The sequence below is a fragment of the Branchiostoma belcheri genome, unplaced genomic scaffold, assembly GCF_001625305.1.
Source record: "Branchiostoma belcheri isolate BF01 breed outbred unplaced genomic scaffold, Haploidv18h27 scaffold29, whole genome shotgun sequence".
NCBI classification, from domain to species: Eukaryota; Metazoa; Chordata; class Leptocardii; order Amphioxiformes; family Branchiostomatidae; genus Branchiostoma; species Branchiostoma belcheri.
In genome coordinates this window covers 578457-596116 of record NW_017803898.1, presented here as the reverse complement: position 1 = coordinate 596116, position 17660 = coordinate 578457, and the positions used below count along the sequence as shown (strand labels likewise).

The 17660-nt window shown below is 42.1% G+C and overlaps 3 protein-coding genes across 3 annotated transcripts in view; 2 read left to right on the top strand and 1 right to left on the bottom strand.

The window, feature by feature from the left end:
* Positions 1-296: 296 nt before the first annotated feature.
* On the top strand, positions 297-5659 carry LOC109473030 (CCR4-NOT transcription complex subunit 11-like). Its single transcript, XM_019772923.1, has 7 exons — positions 297-458; positions 1308-1502; positions 1959-2105; positions 2545-2845; positions 3307-3527; positions 4544-4720; positions 5203-5659. Exons 1-7 carry the CDS (start codon positions 297-299, stop codon positions 5323-5325), a joined length of 1326 nt encoding a protein of 441 aa, XP_019628482.1. The 3' UTR covers positions 5326-5659.
* Positions 5660-9952: 4293 nt separating this feature from the next.
* LOC109473074 (myelin and lymphocyte protein-like) lies at positions 9953-13808 on the top strand. The gene is made up of 4 exons (XM_019772982.1): positions 9953-10017; positions 11912-12070; positions 13148-13291; positions 13678-13808. Exons 1-4 carry the CDS (start codon positions 9976-9978, stop codon positions 13762-13764), a joined length of 432 nt encoding a protein of 143 aa, XP_019628541.1. The 5' UTR covers positions 9953-9975; the 3' UTR covers positions 13765-13808.
* A 916-nt stretch (positions 13809-14724) lies between these two features.
* Positions 14725-17660, bottom strand: part of LOC109473075 — a 3758-nt gene continuing 822 nt past the window's right edge. The window contains exons 2-5 of the mRNA XM_019772983.1: positions 16876-16970; positions 16304-16390; positions 15358-15462; positions 14725-15097 (exon numbers count right to left, since the gene is read on the bottom strand). Coding sequence (XP_019628542.1) covers positions 15047-15097; positions 15358-15462; positions 16304-16390; positions 16876-16970 — 338 coding nt within the window. The 3' untranslated portion in view covers positions 14725-15046. The remainder of the gene's footprint in view (positions 15098-15357; positions 15463-16303; positions 16391-16875; positions 16971-17660) is intronic.

The window sequence follows — 17660 nt, the reverse complement described above, 5'->3', positions numbered from 1 at the left end:
ACGAATTATTATCAACAATTTAACGCATAAAAAAGCGTTTATGATGCAACAGTATGCTAAATTGTATAATAAAAAGGAAAATTATGACAGAAATACAAAAAAATGAAATGAAGTCAAAAGTTGAAAGGTTGAAGGTCATTATTTATATCCCGTCATACTTTGCGAACGCACATTTTCCAAGATGGCGGCCGAAACCTAAAAAAATCTGTTTTTACCTGGATACCTTTCTCGAAACTTCATATTTCTGTCTTAGTTTGTCATTTCTTCGCTTGTCCTGGCTCTCGAGGGAAGACAAGATGTCCCTCACGCCTAAGGAGCTGACGTGTCTCCTTAACGTGCTGTCTGAAGACGCCACACAGACGTCTTCGTTTGAGCAGTTGGCGGCGGCCTTCCACCACTACTTCAACAAACCCGACCACTACAAGATCGGCAGCACCTTGGTGCTTCTTCTGCAACAGGTCAGACATGTCTTAAAGAAACTGAGACAATTAAGACATCATAGATATTTTTGAATCTCTTGGCAATCTCTTTTAGAATCAGGTATAAGCGAATGATATCTAAAATCGTTAATCAAAATCACTTGTTATGCATAATTTGAAACATGATTTTTCCTGGATTAGTCCACTTTTGCCTAGGTGTGATTTTAGAACAGTCCGTTTTGCATATTCATGGTGGTTAGGTAGCAGTGAAGTATTCTGCATTTGCTCACAAATATTCCCTGCATGTGTTTTGCAAATTCTATTTTATAAGAAATTGGCAACTTGGCAGCTGCAAAGAACCGTTTCAAAGTTGCAAACCTAAAAAGCACAGCAAAACCTTAACCTTCCTTTTACCACGAAACTACATGTAAGTCCTTACAAAAATAAATTATATACATGTATTTACAGTACTTTTTTGTCTCCAACAGCATGACCTGCTCCCCTCCCCCACCCAGCGTCTGACTGCCATGTACCTGCTGTATGAGATGTACAAGACTGAACCTCTGGCTGCTAACCCCTTCGCACCTGTGTTAGATTAGAATATTATAACAGCTGTTACATACTGAACATACTGGTCCATTCTTCTTCTTTCATTTTGAGGCAGCTGCCTTCATCTAGCTGAAGATTCTGCTGCCTTTTTGTGGCTAATACAAGATGGGGTTCGCCAGGCCTCCATCCAGGATAGTCGTGTAAAGTGCCTTTCCCAAGAGCACAAGATCGGTGGCATGGCAGTGTTTGAACCCAGAACCTTTTGGTTCTGCCGTTACACCACAAGGTCATACCAATCTACTGATGTGCTCATTTACAGTATTTTTGTCCCACCAACAGCATGACCTGCTGCCCTCCCCCACCCAACGTCTGACAGCCATGTACCTGCTGTATGAGATGTATAAGACAGAACCCCTGGCAGCTAACCCCTTCGCACCTGTGTTCGCACACCTGCTCATCAACTCACCTGGTGACGAGAAGACAGCCACCGCGCTCCCGCCCATCTCTAACTCCGAGAGAGTTTTTTTGTCACAGGTGAGTGGGAAATTTGTTTTTGTTTGTTCCAACTATTGTTTATTTGTGAGAAAGTCAAATTGGCCCGCAGGCCACTTTTCATTGAAAAGCTTTTGGCTTTTGCAGTGAGAACACAATCCCTTAAAAGTTTATTTGATTTATTGAAATTGCAACAGTGCAATACACGTGGGACACCCTTAAAAGTTGAATCCTTTTTTAAGCTGGTGTGTTTTGCCAAAGGGCAGTTATACTGGCTATACAGATACAGATGCAGATACACCTACATCGGCCACAATAACATGATAGTGGCGAGAAGCAGTACTCAAGTCAGAAGCTTTGAGGAAGGTGTCTGATACTGTGATAGACACCAAAATGTAAGCATGATAGAGACATTATTGGATGCATAATACTGAAAGAAAATCCCAGTATCCTATCATTTTAAGTCTTAATAAGTCTATAATGTCTCAATTTTTCTAGGTAATCACGTCCACAGCGAGAGAGTTGTTGAAGAAGAGTCCCCGTCAGATTGTCACCATGGACGTGGGGAACGCCCCGCCCGCCGATCTGACAGGACTACAGCTGGCTCTGGCCGAGAGACAGTCAGAACTGCCTCACCTCAGCAAGGTAACATAGAACTGCCACACATAGAACTGCCACACCTCAGCAAGGTAACGTTGCCTTCAGTGCACCTCCAGTGCCTAGAATATTCTAATGGCACATCGGAATGTGCTTTTCCTATTGAGCTTGTGTTGTCGTTCTGTGTTGTCAACTATGAATATGTAGTACAGTAGCAGGGCTCGAAATCCATTTTTGTGTATACCTGCAAGTGTAGGTAACATTGAAAATCACCTACAGTTCAATTTTACCTGCACCACTCAGATTTTAGGAAGTATGGATTATATTAAAAATTGTTCAGAAACCATTGCCATTTTTAGGTGGTAGAATATACCTACATGTAGTTGGGTTAACTTTGTGTTTATGTTTGTCCACAATCCACAATCTAGTATTCAGTTGTTCTTTCTTAACAATCATTTCTACCATTTTCGCTGTTGTTGTATTGCAGGCCGGCCTCCCCTGTGTTATAGCTGACCCCGACCCTGACTCATCCCAAGCCTCCTTCGAGTTCGACCTCTCCCTAGCCAACCAGGTCACAGAGAACCTCATCACAGGCCAGCGGCCGCCCGCGCAGAGCGACTTCCGACCAGAGTTTGTCCGTTTACCGCCGCCGCTTCACGTTTGCGAGGACGAACTAGCGTGGTTAAACCCTACAGATGTGGAACACACCGTGGCGTGGGACTCTTCCATGTGTGTCAGTAACACCAGCAGTATAGAAGTCAAGAAACTCATGGCAAAGGCTTTCAAAGGTAGGGATTGTTGTACAGAGTATAGCTGGGGCATCATCCCTAGATTAAAAAATTCCTGCAGTTCGATGTGCACAGGTTAGATGCAATAGGTCATTTGGTGTAGTTAGCTGCCACGACATTCCATGCCTGCAAAGTTAATGTGTTACACTGAAGGGCATTTATGCTGGCTTTACAGATACAGATAGATACAGGTACAGATAAAGAGGTTTTGTTTTCTGTGTCTCTGTCAGTGTGTTTCCTTGTGAGTCCAGATTCCAGAGTTTGTGAGAGGGGGAGTTAAAATTTTGAGTTCAAAGGTGGCAGAATTGTAACTGTAGATGGGAAGAACAGGGAATAGAATTCAGAGGTTTAAGAACTAATTCATTTACATGAATCGACTTTTGCAAATTTTCCCTTTTAATTTTCTTCAAACAACTAAGCTCATGGAATAACAAATTGTATGTATGTTTTTCTCCTTCTAGGTCCCCTAACACTTCAACAACAACAGCAGGTTCTAAGTGAGCTGGAGACAGACCCAAAGTTAGTGTACCACATCGGCCTGACTCCCACCAAACTGCCCGACCTGGTGGAGAACAATCCGCTAGTGGCCATTGAAGTGCTGCTGAAGCTCATGCAGTCTAACCAGATCACTGAGTACTTCTCTGTACTGGTCAACATGGAGATGTCTCTACACTCCATGGAGGTAATGTGGATAGACCCTACTGTAGGTGCTATCATTAGATGTCTCTACACTCCATGGAGGTAATGTGGATAGACTCATCCCTCTCCTAATGTTGATAGACCCTACTGTAGTTGCTAACATTTAGATTGTCTCTAGACTCCATGGAGGTAATGTGGATAGACCCTACAGATTACTGAGTACTTCTCTGTACTGGTCAACATGGAGATGTCCCTACACTCCATGGAGGTAATGTGGATAGACCCTGTAGATCACTGAGTACTTCTCTGTACTGGTCAACATGGAGATGTCTCTACACTCCATGGAGGTAATGACTGGATAGACCCATCCCTACTGATAAACCCTACTATAGTTGCTGGCATTTATACACTCCATGGAGGTAATGTGGATAGACCCTGGAGATGTCTCTACACTCCATGGAGGTAATGTGGATAGACTCTGCTGTAGTTACAAACATGGAGATGTCTCTACACTCCATGGAGGTAATGTGGATAGACCCTGTAGATCACTGAGTACTTCTCTGTACTGGTCAACATGGAGATGTCCCTACACTCTATGGAGGTAATACTGTTAGACCCATTCCTACTGATAGACCCTACTGTAGTTACTAACAGTCTCTACACTCCATGGAGGTAATGTGGATAGACCCTACAGATCTAGATCTACACTCCATGGAGGTAATGTGGATAGACCCTGTAGATCACTGAGTACTTTCTGGAATGCCAGGAATCAAATAACCTGTAAACCTTTTGATACCTTTGCTAGCCCAGCCACTTGACCATTAATTTGATTCTACATACATAGATGACATGATATTTAAACAATAAATGTACCTCTGTAGGTGGTGAATCATCTGACCACGGCTGTAGACCTCCCCACAGAGTTTGTTCACCTCTACATCTCCAACTGTATCTCTACACATCTACTAGCTTATAGCTAGCCAGTCTTACATTCACATGGTTCTTAAAACTTAAATTTTTGTGGTACATGTATAACGTTATCTGTATGCGTGTCCATAGGTGGTGAATCGCCTGACCACAGCAGTAGACCTCCCGACAGAGTTTGTCCACCTGTACATCTCCAACTGTATCTCCACGTGTGAGAACATCAAAGATAAGTACATGCAGAACCGGCTGGTGCGGCTGGTCTGTGTGTTCCTGCAGTCTCTCATCAGGAACAAGATCATCAACGTGCAGGTAGAAGAAATGTCTCATATTGAAGAAAACTCGAATGATTTCATTTAACCACCTAGTTCTAGGGCCCCTTCCCTGAAACAGGTAAAGGAAACCATACATCTGATCTCCATGTAAAATCAAATGATTTTTATGTTTACCAAAGGAAAACATAGTTTTTTCTCAGTTTCCTCTTCTTCTTCTCCAAACCAATAAGGTCAATGACCTGAACCAGACATCTGTCACCATGGTAACTGGTGTTGGGTCAATAAGGTCAATGACCTGAACCAGACGTCTGTCACCATGGTAACTAGTGTTGGGTTACATCATGTTGCAATTTTATAACAGGAGGGATTTAGACTCCTGTCTTGCCATATACACATACATGTACATGTATATGAATGTGTTCGAGTGAAAATTAACAGAGCAGACAATATGTGAAGGTAAACATTATGCATTTAGTTATTATTATACATGTGTAATAATAATTATGATATTTTCCCCAGGACCTGTTTATTGAGGTGCAGGCGTTCTGTATTGAGTTCAGCCGGATCAGAGAAGCAGCTGGGCTGTTTAGACTGCTCAAGACTCTGGACAGCGGGGAGCAGGGGCCGACAGGGGCCAAGTAGTGGTGTAGTCTGTAAAATAATGGCTTAGTCTACCAACTTGTAGTTTAGTCCTTCTGAGAGGACTAAACTGGACTCAAACCCTAGAACATGCATAAAACAGGAATACATTGGCATGTAATGGTAATATATTACATGTACTTATAAAGTTAATAACATGTGTATTGGATGAGCAGTATCAGACAACAACAACAATAAGGAATCCCACTTTATCAAAGACCTCATTCCTCCTAGAAATATTTAGAGTTTTAGTGAATTATTTTTTAGTAATTATCGTGACTTTCTCCTGATTCTGTCTATGCATTTTCCACTGTCTCTCACAAGGCAACAGATTTGTATATAGAAGGAAGTTAAAGACAGGAGATGGGCTAAATTTTGATGGCCATGCAGGGACCTTTGACCTAACTTGTTGCCAGTTTCCCTCACATGCTTATCATGTAGGAAGATCTAGAAGTGTGAAAACACAAACTTCATATACATATACATGTAGCTTGTATAATGTTTACACACTGATGTCAATGGTACATACAAGCTCAGAACCATGGAATCATGCTGTGGTAGCACTTTTTATTTATGGAAATGGAAAGGTTGAACCCTATAGTCTCATAGTGTAAGTGACTATATAAAAATGAGGACTTCGACAGAATGCTGCCATCAGACATTTGTCCAACTGCATTAAAACAGTTGCTCAAAACAAAAACATATATCCAGTATTGTTGTACATTTATTGTTACTCATATAGCAGTTATTTCTGTAAGTGTGTATTCTCTTAATAATACTTCATTTTAGGTACAAAATGTAAAAGCCAACACTCTGATTTTTTTAATCCCTTTTTAATAGGCATAAGCATGGCCCCCTAGCGAGTTTCTTTAGAAGTGCAGCTGTGCTTTTGTTAATAACATCAAAGGCAGGCTAGCTCAATAAGGGAAGAATAGATTGACAACGTATTGGGTTGGTTGCATAGTGACTGTACCACAACAAAAGATAGCAACAATATTAAACAACTATTAACATTTTTCATTAGTTAGGCTCCATATTATACAACACCAACACTACAGGTGGTCGCAACTTGTTAAAATACAAGTCACAAGAGGTTCAAAGGCAACAAAAGATGTCGAAAAAGTAATTTTAACTCAGAAGCCATTTGCGTCAGTGACTAATCTCCAAGCAGATCTTTTGGTGGGGGTAAGACAGTATCAAATTGGCCAGTCTGTATCCATTTCCCCACCCAAGATCTGCCTGCACTCGAACAGGGAGGAGCACTTCTTTTCAAAAATGGTGTTGCTGCCCCTCCTTGTGCCCCTATTATCAGCTATCAAAAATTTGTTGTGCAAAGATTTTTACAAGCGGTTTATGGCTTGAATCTGGGACAAATCCAGTCACCCTCGCACATCTCAGTGGGAGTTCTCGCCTAACCCTGTCCAGATAATACTGTATGCTGGTCTGTCACCATGGTAACTAGTGTTGGGTTACATCATGTTGCAATTTTATAACAGGAGGGATTTAGACTCCTGTCTTGCCATATACACATACATGTACATGTATATGAATGTGTTCGAGTGAAAATTAACAGAGCAGACAATATGTGAAGGTAAACATTATGCATTTAGTTATTATTATACATGTGTAATAATAATTATGATATTTTCCCCAGGACCTGTTTATTGAGGTGCAGGCGTTCTGTATTGAGTTCAGCCGGATCAGAGAAGCAGCTGGGCTGTTTAGACTGCTCAAGACTCTGGACAGCGGGGAACAGGGGCCGACAGGGGCCAAGTAGTGTTAAATAGTGTTTAAGTCTACAAATATAGTGGTTTAGTCTGCCCAAGAAGGTTAAATACAAGCCTCCTTGGTCTGCCAAATCACCCCCATAATGAGGTGGTCTCATCCGTGACATTTGAACTTTTTTTGACCCTTTGTGACCTCTGGCTGTTTAGACTGCTCAAGACTTTGGACAGTCGGGAACAGGGGCCAACGGGGGCCAAGTAGTGGTGTAGTCTGTAAAATAATGGCTTAGTCTACCAACTAGTAGTTTAGTCCTTCTGAGAGGACTAAACTGGACTCAAACCCTAGAACATGCATAAAACAGGAATACATTAGCATGTAATGGTAATATATTACATGTACTTATAAAGTTATGTGTATTGGATGAGCAGTAACAGACAACAACAAGGAATCCAACTTCAACAAAGAGCTCGTTCCTTCTAGAAATATTTTGAGTTTTAGTGAATTATTTTTTAGTAATTATCGTGACTTTCTCCTGATTCTGTCTATGCAGTTTTCCACTGTCTCTCACAAGGCAACAGATTTGTATATAGAAGGAAGTTAAAGACAGGAGATGGGCTAAACTTTGATGGCCATGCAGGGACCTTTGACCTAACTTGTTGCCAGTTTCCCTCACATGCTTATCATGTAGGAAGATCTAGAAGTGTGAAAACACAAACTTCATATGCATATACATGCATGTAGCTTGTATAATGTTTACACACTGATGTCAATGGTACATACAAGCTCAGAACCATGGAATCATGCTGTGGTAGCACTTTTTATTTATGGAAATGGAAAAGTTGAAACTCATAGTCTCTTCTTAGTGTAAGTGACTATAAAAGAAAAAAAAATAGGACTTTGACAGAATGCTGCCATCAGACATTTGTTCAACTGCATTAAAACAGTTGCTCGAAACCCAATATATTCAATTGTTGTACATTTATTGTCTCTAAAATTATATCAGTTATTACATGTACTAGAACTTGGTCTTTACTTCATTTTAAGTACAAAATACGAAAGCCAACGCTCCAGTGTTTTTGAATCGCTTTTTAATAGGCATAACCATGCCTCCTAGCAACTTTCTTTGAAAGTGCAGCTGTGCTTTTGATAATGACTTCAAAGGCAGGGTACCACAATAAGAGAAGAATAAATAGGTAACGTATTGGGTTGGTTGCATAGTGACTACGACAACAAAAGATAGCAACAATATTGAACAACTATTAACATTTTTCATTAGTTAGGCTCCATATTATACAATACCAACACTACAGGTGGTGGCAAATTGCAACTTGCTACAATACACGCCACAAGAGGTTCAAACCCAACAAAAGATGCCAAAAAAGTAATTTTAACTGAGAAGCCATTTGCGTCAGTTACTTCAGAATCTAGACTAGTACCATTGTCCGATGGTTTTGTCATTCACGCATTTGTAACGGGCGTTTCTATTGGAGGGTTGACAGGGTCTTTCCCGTTGCTAGGTAACGGAGGTTTCTTGATTGTCCCAAGTGCTTTGGACTCTGACTTTTGCGTCATTGCTTTTGGGTTTGAATTGTTCACGTATGTCGTGCAACTGCTGTACGATCACGTACGACATTCTTGATGTAGTCGGCCATGTGTCGTATTCAAAATTCAACTTCCTTGTTAAAGAGATGAACGAATGAATCTTTGTAATATTTGTAAGTACATGTATGCTTAGGATCAAGGAAACTGTACTTAAAGCAGAATTAAGACCCTAAATGTACAGGAATTGTGTTCTCAATCAAAAGCACAGATGTCTGTATTTACAAATGTGATTTACATTCAATGATTAAGATATTTTTGGTTCGCCAAAGAGAAAATTCGTTGGCAACAGCTTTGCGCTGAACCTTTCAAACGAACAAAAGAATTCCTGAGAAAAATTGCATGTGTTCCAGCAGTGACAATGGCAAGAAACAAACCACGATCGTGTCGCAGTGACAAAAATCTAGCGGATGAAAAAATTACACGTATCCGGGCAACTGCATGTGCTCTCTCCGCTAGAACATATGTACCCTGGCCGGAGTGCAGATAGCGTTTTACGGTAATGTTAGGCGTTAACCTAAAGTTGTCCAAAGTGTCACAACGAATGTATGTCAACGATTTTTATGTCGTAGAATTGGCTGTAAAACAAGCAAACGCCGACAAGGGTCCTAGACAGCCGTTTTTTTGTCCAGGACGACATTTTAAGACGTCAATTTCAGACAAACCAAAGGTTGGTCTAAGGTGTTAGCCACCACGCCAAGCTTTCATGCACGAGGGCCTGCATGGGGGGCTCCCGACCACGCTCTAGTACGCTAAATTTTGAGAGAGCCGGCTACGTATTACGCTGAATTCAAGAAGCCTCCCCCTTTATGCTTTACGATAAATTCCAGGTAGCTACAACGCATTACGTAAAATACAACGGCGAATTACGCTCTACGCAAAATGCGCCAATTACGCTCTACGTTGAATTAGAGCGGTCCGCCTACGCTTTACGTAGAATCAAGGAGGTTCAAACTCCATGGTAGAATTAAAACGCCGATTACGCTCTACGGAAAAGGGCATGCGGCCCCTTTTCACCCGTCTACGTGTGTATCACTAGGGCATCACCCTAGTAGCCATGTTTGCCTAAATTCTCCGGTCTCTGGGTGTGCCGTACTTATAACTTATAGCCCCTCTAACGACTTGTTTCTTTATCTGAAGGCCCTGGCAACCGGCGTACACAGAAAAGCGATTTACATAAACGAACAAGCCGGTCGCTAAGGTCAGTTGGGTGGTCCCATGCTGTGAAAGTAGGACGAACTACGCTTTTGAGAAAACTGTTTGAGTGTGGATTTTTTTTATTCGTTTATCGTCAGTGGCGAGAGGGAAAGTTGAACCTGTATCTTCATCATGGCGGCTGACATGAACCTAGTACTGAAGGTCTTAGAACTGGTGAGTAGAAATCTACTGAATCATTGATAAAAGTTGCTAACGTATGCAAGTCTGTATTCTATCCCTATAAAACCACATGGCTATAGTCACTGTGGTACATTCATTCAATGTATGTTTGGTGAATAGATACTTGTAGATATGTAGGTAATTTTAAAGTAGCTGTATATGTAATCATTAGATGATCTTTTTTCATCCGTCGAATTTTAGCGTTTTGTGCATAATGATGATTTTTATGGATGTAGAATATGTAAAGACGTCGACAGTTGTGTGGATTGTTTCAATAGATTCGTGGTGCCTTTGGTTTTTGTGCTAGTGTGTTTCGGAGTCGGGAAATTCGTAGTAGGTCGCCGTGCAATTTTTAAACCTCAGATTTTTTTTTAAGCAGACAGGGACAGAGCATTATCCTTGATTTCTGATCAATATACAAGCATTTTATGACAGTTTGTATGTTGTTAACGTTGCTAAGTGATAACAACACTCTGATTTTATTGTAGAAACAACCTTGAACACTAGCCTCCGTAGCAGACTTATAGAACTGGGGGTTTGGTGGTCTTTGGATGTTTTCTTATAAAACGGGGGTAATTCAACCAGGCCGGCTATGTTGTCTATATGCAATCAGAAAATAGCACATAAAAGCTCCCACAGACCCTGAAGACCCCCCAACCCCCCCAAACCCCCAGTTTATTGGCATGGAGGCTACTTGAACACCCCTTAAACGATATAAGCTTGAAATCCAACTATATCCCTACAGATCTAGATAGTTGACAACCTTGTAGATTTGCATGTTTTTCCAGTATACATGGGTTTCCAATCTTTACGTTACGTTTAAACAAAGCCGAACTATGTCTCTTAACATTTAACAGTCCAACCCTTTGCGAATGGCATGTTTAGGAAAACATTGTCAAACTTCTTTTTCAACTTTTAAGGTTTTGCCGGCCCTAGTCTGTATGCCGCCGGTTGTGTGCTAATTTTTAACAAAGATGTTAAATGAGAAAAGCCCAAAAAGTAAATAAATTCTGACTTCAAATCAATGGGGATTGTTTGGTTTTGCTACAAGACCAAACAGTGCTTTGTGTTACACACGAGTAGTGGATACAAAGTACGCATGGTCGTAAAATCATTGCCACTCACACGAAGAGAGTGCTAGTAGCCATTCAGTGCGTACAGTATATATCAGGATTAAGATTTCGTTTCTTACCTCTTGACTACCTAACGATAGACAACGTAATTCTGCATCTGTATCTATATGTGTATAGCAGATGTAACCGCCTTTCGGGCATGTACACAAAGTTATAGGCCGCTTCTGGCTACATGTAATACGCTGAAGGACTTGTTACTCCTAACCTTTGCACATCTAACTGGCAAACGTACGCGTTGTTTGACTAATGCTGTCAAAGATGATGCTTAGTTGATAACTCTGGTACTTGAAAGCATAACGACTTTTTCGTTCCTTTCTGAGCTGGTATTAGATACTTTGTAGTTGTATATAGTGGATGAAGTGGGTTCATTCCTCAGTCTAATTGACACTGACATCTAGCACACCATAGTCGTAAGACATCTGTATAGTTTCCGTATAGAACTTTTCAGCGGCTCTATATATTTACGGATTTGTAAAGATATTATATAAAGCGTAAGGCTATGTTTTATATTCACGTCGTATTTAAGCAAACTGAAAGATGACGAAAAGGCGGAATTTGCCTTTCAGCGGCCTTTACAAAGTCGTAAAGTCTACTGAAATATTTTCCCACCTTTAATAATTCTTTACATATTGCGGAAAGTTTAAATATCGGTTTTCGTGCTGTGCTAGCCTGTTACACACTTATGCATACTTACATACTTAGTACTAGTTGGCAGTGCCAATCCCTTGGTTTCTTTATTTTTATAATCATGGCAGATATTCGGCCTGATCGCCTGGGCCCTGCTGGCATCCGTCCACGGGTTCTGGGCGTGGGGAGGTCAACACTGGGTCATGTTCGTGCTGGTGACGTGTTGGGTCGTCACCCTGCTGCTGCTCATCCTTAACAAGGCCGGGGTCTTCTCTAACGACACTGTGGTGAGTGGAGTGTTCTCTCATTTGTTCTTTTGCAGTGTGAGATTTACACGCTAGGGGGCGCAGTCCAACGTTCATTGTTCGCTGCCATGGGAAAGGGTTACAGTCCTTCGGGCAGGACGTTAAGCAATCGTTATCTATTCATTACCTTGGTCAAGCTGTGGTCCACTGTTCATGTCAAAAAGAGCTAAGGAAATTTCCCATACCCATCTACAATCAACTCGTAAATAGGCTACATAACACCGTAGCCCAATACACTTGACAAACATGAAAAATAACAAGGAAAATCGTAGATTTCAAACCTCCGGGTTTTTTTGTGTTCTATTGGTTTAGGTTATTTGTTTGTGTGTAGTATGAAAGTTATGTGCGTAATATGTTTGTATGTGTTTGATGGCTACTGACGGTTGGTTTGGTATGGACTGTTGATTAACGTGTCTGACCGCCTACACCGTCACCCGCGCCATTACCCCCGCCGTCACCCAAATTTTTTATCGGAACCAGACACCCCTCTGTTTGACCCCTTTTGAATGCTAAGACCCAAAACTGCAACCTCCCCATTCCTTAACAACATGGTAAATTCCATTTTCAGCATAACGGGGGTGTCCGGAGCACTTAAAAACCTTTTATTTCGACGCCCATAAGCTCATATGCAATTAAACAAAAACGTTCTGCATCATCTGCAGCCCAATAGCAATACGTATACCGAACAACAGACCAATCCATCCAGCCGATCGCGAGAAACAGCTGCTGACAGAAATGTTTCGAACAATAGTAAAACCTCCTCGCGGAAGGATATCTCCTTCCCCGGAGGTAATAAAATGCAAATACTCTCTCAAGTCTCATTTATCAAACTGTTAATTGTCATTCTCTCATGGTGATTTGTTGAACAGCCACTCTCTCATTGGCTGAACCGCTAATAGCCATTCCCTCATAGGTCGAACCGCTCGCTGCCATACTCTCATTGGTTGAACCGCCTATTCTCCCATTGGTTAAACTGCTAACTGCCACTCTCTCATTGGTTGAATCACTGATTCCCGTTCTCTCATTGGTTGAACTGCTATTGTTGTGTCCATACTTTAGGATGTGATCTATGCGGTCCTAGCGGCTCTGTGCTACATCACAGCAGCCATTGTTCAGTGTGTGAACGCCGACAGACACAACTACTGGCACGGCCACCACTGGGGCTGGGGCAACCCCGTCTTTGATAGGCACGCAGCGTCCGCAGTGAGTAACGTTCTTTGTTTGTTTGTTTGTTTTTGTTTGTTTCTATTTTTATGTACCAAGCAACAAAATAGCTCTTACGTAGAGGATATGATATCTATGATGGTCATCTTGTGATAATGCATTATCATTATGAATAATATATTTTAACACAGATATTCTAAATCTACAAAGGAATTGTTACTCAAGTAAGTGGATAGATTTTGAAACTGTTCCAAGTAGCATCCACTGCTTTTCGTCGAGTGACCGCTAGTAAATGCTGCTTGAAACGTCTGACAGTTTATTTTGCTACTTGAGTAACAACTTCCTTGCGTATCTCATTACCTTGATGCCTATATATCCTACATCGACGTTGAGTTTATAGGTTTTCTGTTTTAACCTCGCTCCAGGCTTTCGCCGTGTTCACCTGTATCCTGTACATCATTGATGCCGTCATGACTTTCAAGGGGAAAGGCAAACAGATCCTGCCTAAATAGATGCCTTCACAAGAAGCCTGGATGCCAGCCTATAGCTATTTTTACCAGGGCTCACATTCCTGGTCCATAACCTGGGTGTTCAGCCTGTGTTACACAATCTCTCACTCTCAGACTGATTGGGCCTCAATTCAGAGAGCTTGAGGCTATACACCTCTAACTCGAGAGAACCGTTCCCATTCCTAGAATAGGGGATCTCAGAATCCTTTATTACTGTGAAAATCAGTCCAATAGGAGCTCAGGATTCTCTGTCACTATGGAAACCAATCATCACAGCCTCTTACACTATAGTAATATAACAGACGGTTGTCAGTCTCAGATGTTCCAAATTCCCCCGACTTACTTAGGGGTATTGGCCATTCAGGTTTGTAGCTATAGGGGCCTGGCCAGTGGTAGGGATGCTCCCTTAAAATTAGGAAGAAAGTATGGGAGCCCGGTAAACAAATAGAATGGCACCCAGGCTAGGACTGAATTGTTCATATTACAAATGTACAGATTCTTTACATTCCCTAAAAATTTCTATTTGAGAATACGTCCTTGATGGTATAAGCCAAAATGTATACAAGTTTTATTCTAAATACGTCTTGTTGTTTTTTGTTTATCTTTGTGTATAATAAGACAATTGTCTATCAACTTCGTTTGGAAGGTCCAAAGCAATTCAAAGTTTCGCATTGTATGTCGAGGCTTGAATTTAAATTGTGCTTTTATTTTTTTTTTTTTGAAAAGAAAACAATATATACCAGTTGTGTGTGTTTGTTGAATTTCTTGTCTTTTATATAGTATATGTCTTCAGTATGTTTGTGTTCGCTGATAAGCGAGAACGACCTCTACCAATCACTATCAGTACTGCAGCAGGTCACTGACTGAGCTGCAATAACCACTTCGACCGCTAGAGGCCCTCATTACCACGTCAGTTCTTTCGCAATTTATTCCATGTGGAAAATCAGGGCATGGACACGCTGAGATCTTTGCAAAAAAGGCAATTTATTGCATAGAAAACCACACTGCAACCAAAAGGATATCAACGCCCAATCGTAGACCGTGTACGGTCTTCTTACATGATATCAGCAGTAGCAAGCTGAACGACAAAAGTAGACAGCTTTGCTACTGTTTGATTGGCTACTGTTTCCACATGTATTGTCGCTGTGGGCCTTCGTAGAATGGTACTAGTGTGCTTGGTTTACGTTTACGGAAGCGTTTGAAAAGCAGCTTATGCATGTGCACGGTGGCTTCGTAGAAATCAGGCACCCGTTGAAGAAGTGAGTTGCCGTTCCAACAGTTGTCATCACTCCCGCTTGTACACATGGGAGACCGTGAAGTCACCTGTAGTCATAGTCTGTGGGATAGAAAGCTGGATGTCAACGAAAACCTCTGTAGCAGGCTTATAGAACTGGGGGTTTATTGGTGGTCTTCGGCTGTTTTCTGATTAGCCCAGTTCTAAAAACGGGGGTAATTCAACCAGACCGGCTATGTTGTCTACATGCAGTCAGAAAATAGCACATAAAAGCTCCCAAAGACCATGAAGACCCCCAAAACCCCCGGTTTTTGGCATGCTGTGGAGGCTACTTTTGACTTGACCTTCGGTCTTGTACTTACGACTGTCATCTCGTCCCCGTTGAGTTCCCGCACGATGCTGCTGGTTTTCCCGTTGGCGTAGGTCTCCGTGGAACGCATCTTGTTTCCATCCCGCACCATTTTCAGCTGGAAACAACAGTAGTATAGTGAGAACATCAGTAGACGAATCTACAGATCGCGTAGTAAACGAGTTATCCTAGTCACAAATCAATAATTGATTACATGTTGGAATATATAAAAAAATCAATAAACAAAAAGATTGCGTAGGGACCTTCCAAAAGGCCCATTTTCGAACTTAACCTTCGTCTTCCCTACAGTAACATGCCTACCAAAAATTATGAACATCCATCGATGGCTTCAAGAGTTATCCTGCCTACATCCGCAGGCACTCTACCATATATAGCCAAACCTAAAACCTTCTTGCGACAGTTGTGTAGTGACAACATCACCAAACCGATCTTTGTGATCTACATATCGCATAGTAAATGAGCTATCCTGGTCACCAACAACAATCCTGGACACCGATCGCCTTCCCATACTTAATACACGGTAGATCGGAGCGCGTCACCGCCTTCCCATACTTAATACACGGTAGATCGGAGCGGGTCACCACCTTGCCATACTTAATACACTGTAGATTGGAGCGGGTCAACACGTTCCCGTACTTCATATCTGCCCACGGGCTTGTCCTCGCCCCCCCCCCCCCCATAAGGCTAATTTTCGAACTTGACCTTTGTCTTCCCAACAGTAACTTGCCTACCAAAAACCATGAAAATCTACCCATGGCTTCAAGAGTTGTCCTGTCTACATCCACAGTCACACCACCATAGCCAAACCGAAAAGTTAACATAACCTTCTGGCGAAGGTAATGTACTAGGCTAGGGCACTGCAAGGGTACTGCTACAAAACGGCGTCGCCCCTGAGGCGTCGCCAAAAAAACAGTCGTGTTTTTATGACGCCATCTCACCTTGAGCTTCCCCAGGCGACCATGGTCGTCCACTTCCTCACCCAGCTTCATGGTCTTCACCTTGTCTCCGTCTGGAAGACCATGTATCTAAAGAAGGACGATGAAGACCATTATTTTAGCTTTGTGCGAATGAATCCTGAACTAGATCTACGACGAAACAAAAGGTAACATTTGCAAAGCAAATGCATAATGTTTACCTTCGCATATGGTCTGGTCTGTTAATTCTTACTCAAATACATTCATATATATGGTGACTGGAGTCTAAATCCCTCCTGCTATAAAATTGCAACATGATGTAACCCAACTCTAGTTACCATGGTGATAGACGCCTGGTTCAGGTCAATGACCTTACGTGTTTGGGGAAGAGGGGATAGGTCCATTTTTGGTACGGGGGATGCATATGTGGTGAAGCCATCTGTTGCATTTGCTCCAAAGCGAGTGTCAGCCTTTCTAGTTTTTTTATGAATGCATTTTTTAATGTGTGTGCCCAGGCATATCTGAAAAGCAGATCAACGGATCTGAGATATGCCCTGGTATAATAAGTAAACTTGAAACTTAAGACCCCAACTTACAGTAGTGGTTATGGAGTCTCCGTTGTCCACTGTGGTGAAGTGTATCTTGTCCGGCCCAAATTTCTCCAAACCTTCCAAAACAGCCGGGGGAGCCTCTGAGAACAACGATTAGATTATCAGCCTGGATGCCAGACCCATAGTACACTGGACACAAAGTGTGCACACTGAGATACTTTGTGTCCAGTGTTCTATGGGTCTGGCACTCAGTTTATAGTCTATCACTAGCAGGAAAAGGAAAGTCCAGGAATTATTTTGTTCCCACACCGGCCCTGCGAGTTCTGGCAATGAGTGCCGCTCCAGGGATGTCGAATTCGGAAGATTCGAGGACGACTCTTGAAAAGAAAAGGGGGAGTAGTGTAACAATGGGGGGTTATAGGCGCTACCAACTGACCCGGCCGAGCGGTTAGAGCGTCTGGTTATGAAGCTCTGGTGCCCTGGAGGTCGTGGGTTCGAACCCCAGCCCGGGACCGGGAGGGTTTTTTACTGGCTCCTCCTGTTTCTTACTACTGTAATGACAAGTTCACGGTACAGAATTGACAGTGAAAACAGTGAACATAGAAGTACCGTGAAAAAAATCAGGAATTACAATAACACCTAAGGTTTGCTTCTTCTGAATATTTAGCGAGGTCCTGTCATGTTCTCTTTCTCTTTTTGGCCAATTTCGACTCTTTCCAGCAACTTATACTTCACTTCGCCCATACACTAGTACGTCTAGCCTCTACCAGGCTTGAGGGCGCGGCTGGAAATAGTAGAAATTGGCCAACTAGAGAGATAACACGCCGAGG